We start from the raw sequence: 10,000 nt of genomic DNA on the forward strand, positions 1-10,000 counted from the left end.
GCCACGTTATGGTGACATAATGTTACAATGTTTTCAATGTTTACGTTGTGTTCTTCTTCTGTTATTGGAAAAAGGAAGCCATTTCAACATGTTCCATTGTTCTGATTCACCAGTGCCCCCATCTGGAACATTAGCTTTAGGTGGACCGAAAATAAACACACTTTTTACAAAATACGATGGTTAATACTTCTTTCTCTGCTATTTCTGTTAGCCAGTTAGTAAAAGACTAGTATTATCTTCAAAAACGATTGTGTACAAAAAAGCGGATTTTAGCGGAATTTGCATACTTTGAAAGTAAAGCTGATTTTCTGATTAGCATTGGTTAGCATTGCTTAACTCAATGGTTAAAACATTAGACAGTGACTTGTTTACGCAATTACAACGACTTCATGACACTAAAACGACTTTCTGATGGAATAAAAACATTCTTTAACATTCCAACTGTGTTAATGTGGCTAAAAACGAAAACCACCAAAAAAAGAAATTCATTTTATTTTCAGCTATAACTGTATATTATCAACTGTGCCGACTTGTGGTTGAAATCACTGGCCTGGGTCACATATGTCATTTGTAAAACAGCGTGATGAGTCACTACGCAATAACGCTGTGTGTCCTACACACTGACACAATATGTATGTTTTGGTATAAAGAATTTGCAGATTGAGGCGTTCATGATTGCGGTTCTGAAATATCTGAGATCATTAATAACTAATAACCAAAAACAAGCTTACACGCACTGCGACGTGTTGTAAGCTTGTAGATAGCCTATTTTGGTGCAGGACACACTTCTATAGAAGACATATGCTGACTTCTATGGAATCCAAATCACTGACATCAGAAAAAGAGGATAGTGTCTGTGTGATAACGATGTGTGAAAGAGGACAGTGTCTGTGTGATAACGATGTGTGAAAGAGGACAGTGTCTGTGTGATAACGATGTGTGAAAGGGGACAGTGTCTGTGTGATAACGATGTGTGAAAGGGGACAGTGTCTGTGTGATAACGATGTGTGAAAGAGGACAGTGTCTGTGTGATAACGATGTGTGAAAGAGGACAGTGTCTGTGTGATAACGATGTGTGAAAGAGGACAGTGTCTGTGTGATAACGATGACGAAAGAGGACAGTGTCTGTGTGATAAGGATGTGTGAAAGGGGACAGTGTCTGTGTGATAACGATGTGTGAAAGGGGACAGTGTCTGTGTGATAACGATGTGTGAAAGGGGACAGTGTCTGTGTGATAACGATGTGTGAAAGAGGACAGTGTCTGTGTGATAACGATGTGTGAAAGAGGACAGTGTCTGTGTGATAACGATGTGTGAAAGGGGACAGTGTCTGTGTGATAACGATGTGTGAAAGAGGACAGTGTCTGTGTGATAACGATGTGTGAAAGGGGACAGTGTCTGTGTGATAACGATGTGTGAAAGAGGACAGTGTCTGTGTGATAACGATGTGTGAAAGAGGACAGTGTCTGTGTGATAACGATGTGTGAAAGAGGACAGTGTCTGTGTGATAACGATGACGAAAGAGGACAGTGTCTGTGTTATAACGATGTGTGAAAGAGGACAGTGTCTGTGTGATAACGATGTGTGAAAGGGGACAGTGTCTGTGTGATAACGATGACGAAAGAGGACAGTGTCTGTGTGATAACGATGACGAAAGAGGACAGTGTCTGTGTTATAACGATGTGTGAAAGAGGACAGTGTCTGTGTGATAACGATGTGTGAAAGAGGACAGTGTCTGTGTGATAACGATGTGTGAAAGGGGACAGTGTCTGTGTGATAACGATGTGTGAAAGGGGACAGTGTCTGTGTGATAACGATGTGTGAAAGAGGACAGTGTCTGTGTTATAACGATGTGTGAAAGAGGACAGTGTCTGTGTGATAACGATGTGTGAAAGGGGACAGTGTCTGTGTGATAACGATGTGTGAAAGGGGACAGTGTCTGTGTGATAACGATGTGTGAAAGAGGACAGTGTCTGTGTGATAACGATGTGTGAAAGAGGACAGTGTCTGTGTGATAACGATGTGTGAAAGGGGACAGTGTCTGTGTGATAACGATGTGTGAAAGGGGACAGTGTCTGTGTGATAACGATGTGTGAAAGGGGACAGTGTCTGTGTGATAACGATGTGTGAAAGGGGACAGTGTCTGTGTGATAACGATGTGTGAAAGGGGACAGTGTCTGTGTGATAATGATGTGTGAAAGAGGACAGTGTCTGTGTGATAACGATGTGTGAAAGAGGACAGTGTCTGTGTGATAACGATGTGTGAAAGGGGACAGTGTCTGTGTGATAACGATGTGTGAAAGAGGACAGTGTCTGTGTGATAACGATGTGTGAAAGGGGACAGTGTCTGTGTGATAACGATGTGTGAAAGGGGACAGTGTCTGTGTGATAACGATGTGTGAAAGGGGACAGTGTCTGTGTGATAACGATGACGAAAGAGGACAGTGTCTGTGTGATAACGATGTGTAAAAGGGGACAGTGTCTGTGTGATAACGATGTGTGAAAGGGGACAGTGTCTGTGTGATAACGATGTGTGAAAGGGGACAGTGTCTGTGTGATAACGATGTGTGAAAGAGGACAGTGTCTGTGTGATAACGATGTGTGAAAGAGGACAGTGTCTGTGTGATAACGATGTGTGAAAGGGGACAGTGTCTGTGTGATAACGATGTGTGAAAGAGGACAGTGTCTGTGTGATAACGATGTGTGAAAGAGGACAGTGTCTGTGTGATAACGATGTGTGAAAGGGGACAGTGTCTGTGTGATAACGATGTGTGAAAGGGGACAGTGTCTGTGTGATAACGATGTGTGAAAGAGGACAGTGTCTGTGTGATAACGATGTGTGAAAGGGGACAGTGTCTGTGTGATAACGATGTGTGAAAGGGGACAGTCTCTGTGTGATAACGATGTGTGAAAGAGGACAGTGTCTGTGTGATAACGATGTGTGAAAGGGGACAGTGTCTGTGTGATAACGATGTGTGAAAGGGGACAGTGTCTGTGTGATAACGATGTGTGAAAGAGGACAGTGTCTGTGTGATAACGATGTGTGAAAGGGGACAGTGTCTGTGTTATAACGATGTGTGAAAGGGGACAGTGTCTGTGTGATAACGATGTGTGAAAGAGGACAGTGTCTGTGTGATAACGATGTGTGAAAGGGGACAGTGTCTGTGTGATAACGATGACGAAAGAGGACAGTGTCTGTGTGATAACGATGTGTGAAAGGGGACAGTGTCTGTGTGATAACGATGTGTGAAAGGGGACAGTGTCTGTGTGATAACGATGACGAAAGAGGACAGTGTCTGTGTGATAACGATGTGTGAAAGGGGACAGTGTCTGTGTTATAACGATGTGTGAAAGGGGACAGTGTCTGTGTGATAACGATGTGTGAAAGGGGACAGTGTCTGTGTGATAACGATGTGTGAAAGAGGACAGTGTCTGTGTGATAACGATGTGTGAAAGAGGACAGTGTCTGTGTGATAACGATGTGTGAAAGGGGACAGTGTCTGTGTGATAACGATGTGTGAAAGGGGACAGTGTCTGTGTGATAACGATGTGTGAAAGGGGACAGTGTCTGTGTTATAACGATGTGTGAAAGGGGACAGTGTCTGTGTGATAACGATGTGTGAAAGAGGACAGTGTCTGTGTTATAACGATGTGTGAAAGAGGATAGTGTCTGTGTGATAACGATGTGTGAAAGAGGACAGTGTCTGTGTGATAACGATGTGTGAAAGGGGACAGTGTCTGTGTGATAACGATGTGTGAAAGAGGATAGTGTCTGTGTGATAACGATGTGTGAAAGAGGACAGTGTCTGTGTGATAACGATGTGTGAAAGGGGACAGTGTCTGTGTGATAACGATGTGTGAAAGGGGACAGTGTCTGTGTGATAACGATGTGTGAAAGGGGACAGTGTCTGTGTGATAACGATGTGTGAAAGGGGACAGTGTCTGTGTGATAACGATGTGTGAAAGGGGACAGTGTCTGTGTTATAACGATGTGTGAAAGGGGACAGTGTCTGTGTGATAACGATGTGTGAAAGAGGACAGTGTCTGTGTGATAACGATGTGTGAAAGGGGACAGTGTCTGTGTGAATATGGACCTCACCAGGAAAGAGCAGAAGAAGATGAAGGACACAAAGTATGTGTATGCGAAGACGCTGCCACACTCTGGCTCCGTGTTCCCCGTCTCAGGATCACACTCCTTACCTCCCAGACAGTCCAGCATGATCTCCTGCCATGCCTCACCCGTGGCACTCCTGATGATGGGATAGCACACACGCCACGCAAGCCACGCCACACACGCACGCCACACACGCACGCACGAACGCCACGCACGCACGCATGCACGTGCGCATATGCAAAACATCAGTGTAAACACATTAATCACTATTGCCTAGAGCAAAATTGACAACATAGGCAGAGAGCAAAGAGGGACACAGACAAGCAGATGGTGGCGGAGAGGGAGAGAGAGAGAGAGAGAGACAGAGAGAGAGAGAGAGAGAGAGAGAGAGAGAGAGAGAGACAGACACTGAGACAGACAGAGGGACTGAGGGAGAGACAGAAACAGAGACAAGATACCGGTAGGCACTCCTTGGTTTGTGAGTGTGTGTGTGTGTGTGTGTGTGTGTGTGTGTGTGTGTGTGTGTGTGTGTGTGTGTGTGTGTGTGTGTGTGTGTGTGTGTGTGTGTGAACCCACCTGAACAGCAGCATGAGCGCCATGATGAAGGTCCGGAAGTTGTTGTGCGAATTGACGGCAGTATCCTCATCTAGTGCCAGGTTCCCAAACAACTACACACACACACACGCACACGCACACACACACGCGCACACACACACGCGCACACACGCACACACAACCCCCCCATCATCATCGTCCTCAGCACCCATTTGACATGCACCGTTCCAAATTTGAGCCTGTGCATGTTCTACTTCCACACACACACACACACACACACACACACACACACACACACACACACACACACACACACACACACACACACACACACACACACACACACACACACACACACACACACACACACACACACACACACACACACACACACACCTATAGTGCATCTTTGACACTTTCAGAGTCACTCACTCACCTGCATGCCAATGATGGCGTAGATGAAAAACAGCATCGCAATGAGCAGACACACATATGGCAGAGCCTATAGCACACGCCAGGAGAGAGAGACATGATATTAGTGTGTGAACAGTATAATACTTAAAGGCTTTATGACATGCTGCTGGTTTACAAGACATTAAAAGGTCTTTGTTATGGTCCTTCAAACGTGTATTAAAAGATTTTAAGTTTAACTGAAAAATCCACAGTGGGGTTTTTTTTTTTCTCTCTGTGTTCTGAGTCTCTGTTGAGGGATTTTGTCTGTCAATCATCCAAAATCCACTCAATGTTCAAAGTTCAGTTTTCTGAGGTCAGAAAACCTGAAATACATAAATTTGATGTCATGAAATGAGTGTTTTCTACGAGAAAGTGAACATGAAACCAGGCTAGAGAGTTCATTTAGTACATTCTCACCAGTCTATATTAAACTCTGGATTAACGATGATGTCATAATTTGTGACACCATAGTGGCCAGTGTATCTTATAAAGCTCCTTGTGCCATATACTGTATAGGCCTGCTAGAACACCAGCGTGCTCCCAGGATGTAAATGTCCCTGTTGTTCCAAGAATATCGTCTCTGTCGAGGTGGCAACCTCATTATGTCTAAAAACTGTTACTTTTCAGGATTCAAATTCACGAGAACCACTACTATAATAAGAGCTGTTTGAGATTGCTTGGCGCTCCGGGTGCGTTCAACCTGCTGGGGTCCTGACCAGGATGCCAGGGCTTGTGATGTGAGTGCAAAAGAATCTTCTTCCCTTATTCACTTCACTGTTGTTTGGTTATTACATTTTCGCTTTAACAGTTTTAATGCCGCGATTAAACAATCAGTGTTCCAGGATCTCCCTGCCGTGTTTTTCCACTAACCTTTGAAGAGCCACTGCGCCAACTTGATAGTTGCTTGTGATGAAAATCCGCTTTAAAACGGCGTAATCGCTTGCCGTAGTGTTAAACAAATATTCCAAAGTGCCGACCACAACAACAGAGCGGAGGAGGAATGCACCTGCCCCGCCCCGCACCACCACCGCCGCCATTGTGTAATGCATTGGGGCTCAATTTCGCAGAATCCTTTGCACGCCAAAGCGACAGATTTGTTTTTGCGACGTCGTCATCAAAACGCGTCACCTATATCCCACTCTGTCCGGTGGAATCCCCGTATGACTTAAAACGTATTAAAGACTCGGATTAAAGGACCACTTCACCACTTTTCAACCTATCTTCATATAATAGGTCCTCACTAATAATCATGAAAAAATGGCACGTCTTTTTTCTACTCAGTCTGTGTCTCATAGGACGGCTGTGGGCAGTTTAGAAACCGTCTTCCAGTGACATCATCATTAGGCAGATTATTTTTTAAATTATCGTGAGAACGATGGCTTCCATTTCCGCATTGCAACTTTTCAGGACTAGAAAGCCTGCAGTTTCTATTAGCTTGTATTCCCCATCGATGATGTCACTGGAAGACGGTTTCTGAACTGCCCACAGCCCTCCAATGAGACACAGACCGAGTAGAAAAAAATTGCACAATTTTTTTCACGATTATTAGTGAGGACCAATTACATGAAGATAGTTTGAAAAGTGGTGAAGTGGTCCTTTAAACAATGAAAACATAACTTGTGTAACTCGCAAAACGGGAGGGAAGCTGTTCTACAGTCAATCAACTCGCGTTAACTCGTGTTCAGGAGTCATAGTGTTAACCCATTTTGGGTGGGAACCCCTTTTGGTGTTTTAACTGTTATACTTTAGCTATTGAAAAATAGCAGATCTACAAGCTCATATTTGTAGGTCTGCTATTTTTGAAAATTCGCGAAAATTGCGGCACAAAGACCTTTTTTTTTTTTTACGTCAGGCCTAAATGGGTTAATATCTTCCATACCTTGAAGGACTGGACGAAGGTCCAGAGGAGGATGCGGATGGTCTCGCCTTGTCTCAGCAGCTTGACGAGACGAGCGGCTCGGAACAGCCTCAGGAAGCTCAGGTTGATGAAGTTGTTCTGCGTGCCGTGCACAGCGGAGAAGAACACTCAGTCAGTTTCACCGTTATATGCACGCTCGAAGGTCCTGCCAAATAAACCCCCCCTTCTTACCAAAACACAAACCAAAAAGGAAAACAAACACAACAGCATGAGAGAGAGAGAGAGAGAGAGAGAGAGAGCGCGAAAGAAGAAGAGAGAAAGAACGGCAGGAGGAAAGAGAGAGTAAAAAAGACAGGAGGAGAAAGAGAGAGAGAGAAAGACAGAGCGCCGCTAGGGCCAAGTCGGACCCAACAAATCATATCAAAACTTATCTCACACACAAAGGGAAATGAGGAAAAGTCTGAGAAACAGTACAAACGGCAAAGGCACAGAGAGAGAGAGAGAGAGAGAGAGGAGTCAGAGCGAAAGAATAACGAAAAGTAAAATCATAACTGAATCTAATTGTCATCATCCAATCTGGTAAAACAGATTTCTTTTTTAAGAGAACCAAATGCACTGATCATTGAGGGACAAGCAGACCACACAGGATGGAAAGGGGGCACTGTGCATGTCAACCACACACACGCGCACACACACACACACACACACACACACACACACACACACACACACACACACACACACACACACACACACACACACACACACACACACACACCAGGGAGTGGCTTAGGGTTGTCATGTGGCACGCATGGCATATTTGAAAAGCAACACCGTAACAGCCCACGCTGTCTTATACACTGACTCTCTATATAATTATACTATGCTGTATCTATTGCAAATGTAAGGAAACAATATACTGAGAGGCACCTAATAGCCCCGGATACAGTCCCAAGAATCACTAATTTCTGTCTCCACTTAAAAGCTGCTTCAATCACAGCTACTCATTTATACTTTGTCATATGATGTCGCTCCCTGAAATTAACCCTATACAAGCTCACAGCATGTTGCATCATGGCGAGTTGTGACCTCGTAGTTCCGGCAATAAGTGACACCACTAAAGACATAGGCTTTGATCTGTTTAATTAAAGCTGTGCTTTATAGCGCAGAACATTATCGGAACGTTTATATTTTAATAGTGCGTCCATTTTGATCTAAAAACACTGGTTTTCAAGTCCAAGGACCCCATCGTGGGTTTCCGGGGCGCCACCAGCTAAAAGAAATGCCATTGGCTTTAATAGTTAGAACCCTCATGGGTCTATAACTCTAAGAGAGAGAGAGAGAGTGTGTACACATGGAACCAAAACTTAAAGTGCCGGTGTCCACACAACCAGTGGCCAGACTCCCCTGGTGGGTTGACAGGCAAGGCAGAGGAGGGGAGGAGGGAGTAATGCGGGAAAGAAGGGGGGGGGGTACTCTAGCAAGCAGCCTCAGTGCAGGCAGTTGTCATGGCATGGCTTGGCTTGGCTTGTCATGGCAGCATAATTCTCAAGGAGACTTACGGCTTACATGCAGACCAGTTGGGGCAGGACTGGTTTAGCACAAAAAACCCCTGACTTCAACATTCACACTGATTTATGATTCATTAGTTTCAAATGTATGTTTTGCGTGTCTGCATGAGAAAGTGTTGACTTGCTTGTTGAGTGTAGGGCAGCGCACCGACCTCAAAGTCTGTATCAGTGTTAATTTTGTAAACTATACCTTTTTTCACAGATGAAAACTAAATAAAAACTAAAGCTACGATGACTAAAACTAAGACAAAATGTATTGACAATTTCAGCCCCAACGAATACATTATGACGCCATCAAGGCAAGGCACCGCCAAAAGACATTCGTGTCAACTGTACATTTAGTCAACAAAAATCTTGTGATATTTAGTCGACTAAAGCTAGATACTATACTATTATCTAGTATTTTATACTAGATAAAGTACTGTGACCATGACTATGACTATATGACTGAATGAAAATTTGCTTTCAAAATTAACACTGATTTATGTACAACCCACATATAACCCTTTTGTGCTACGGTGGTCCATCATACTGGAAGCACATGCACATAGGTCAGAGGTCAGGGGAGTATCCAAGGTTACGATTGGCCACAGGGGATGAGGAGGAGGAGGAGGAGGAGGAGGAGGAGGGGATAATGCATTGACCAATGAGGATGCAGCGGAAAGCGTCGATAGATAAATTACAAACCAACCATATCCTACATTATGCGTAGATGTAGAAGAATGAATGGGGGAAGGCGTAATTGTTATTATTATAATTGTTTTGTTTGAGGATGCAGAGTAGAGTGTGAGTGAAAGACATTTGGGACAGGTGGTTTTGTTGTTGTTGTTGTTGTTGTGGGGGGGGGGGTGGGGCGGGGGCAATGGGGACGAAACGCACATCATCATCATCATCATCATCATAGCAGCACCACCACACATCACCATGGATGGAGAACAAGATGGAGGAGTTCATAGTGCATTTTGATTGGATGGATTTTTTTTTTTTTTTTTTTTATCACAGGAAGAGGAGGAGGAGGGGGAGGAGGTAGAGGAGGTAGCGCCAACAGAGTAGAGAGGGTTTTTAAAGAAAGCATGTGAAGAGATAGAAGAAGGAGAAGACGGAGTCATTATGGCTGCGCCGTTAAGAGGGAATCAACAACAAGGACACAGATCGGAAAACCTTCAGTGTTGTAGACGTATAGGTTAAATTGACCCATTTTGGGCAGAGGTCGGTTAAAAAAATGGCTTTTTTTGGATTTCTGAATAAATACAAAAATCTGAAAAAAACTATGTTTTCAGTGGTGCTCAACCTTTTTCATGTCAAGGACCCCCAAAATTATCAAAATATGTAGTTCCAGGGATCCCCCCCAGAAGCAAATATTTTAGTTAAAGATGTTCGCTATGAAATATATATTCCATGTTTTGCGCCACATTTTAACGATTTCTCAAAAATAGCTAAATCATAACAT

The 10,000-nt window shown here is 43.9% G+C and overlaps 2 protein-coding genes across 2 annotated transcripts in view; one reads left to right on the top strand and one right to left on the bottom strand.

The window, feature by feature from the left end:
* Positions 1-10,000, top strand: part of LOC310859477 (E3 ubiquitin/ISG15 ligase TRIM25-like) — a 289,970-nt gene that overhangs the window by 268,712 nt on the left and 11,258 nt on the right. The gene's annotated exons all lie outside the window — the stretch shown is intronic.
* Positions 1-10,000, bottom strand: part of cacna1ab (calcium channel, voltage-dependent, P/Q type, alpha 1A subunit, b) — a gene marked incomplete at both ends in the record, with an annotated part of 292,563 nt that overhangs the window by 38,472 nt on the left and 244,091 nt on the right. The window contains 4 exon segments of the mRNA XM_083764411.1: positions 4,099-4,249; positions 4,690-4,781; positions 5,105-5,170; positions 7,001-7,117. Of these exon segments, the coding sequence (XP_083620537.1) occupies positions 4,099-4,249; positions 4,690-4,781; positions 5,105-5,170; positions 7,001-7,117 (426 nt within the window).

The sequence above is a fragment of the Protomyctophum parallelum genome, assembly GCF_964188405.1.
Source record: "Protomyctophum parallelum genome assembly, chromosome: 5".
Classification (NCBI taxonomy): Eukaryota; Metazoa; Chordata; class Actinopteri; order Myctophiformes; family Myctophidae; genus Protomyctophum; species Protomyctophum parallelum.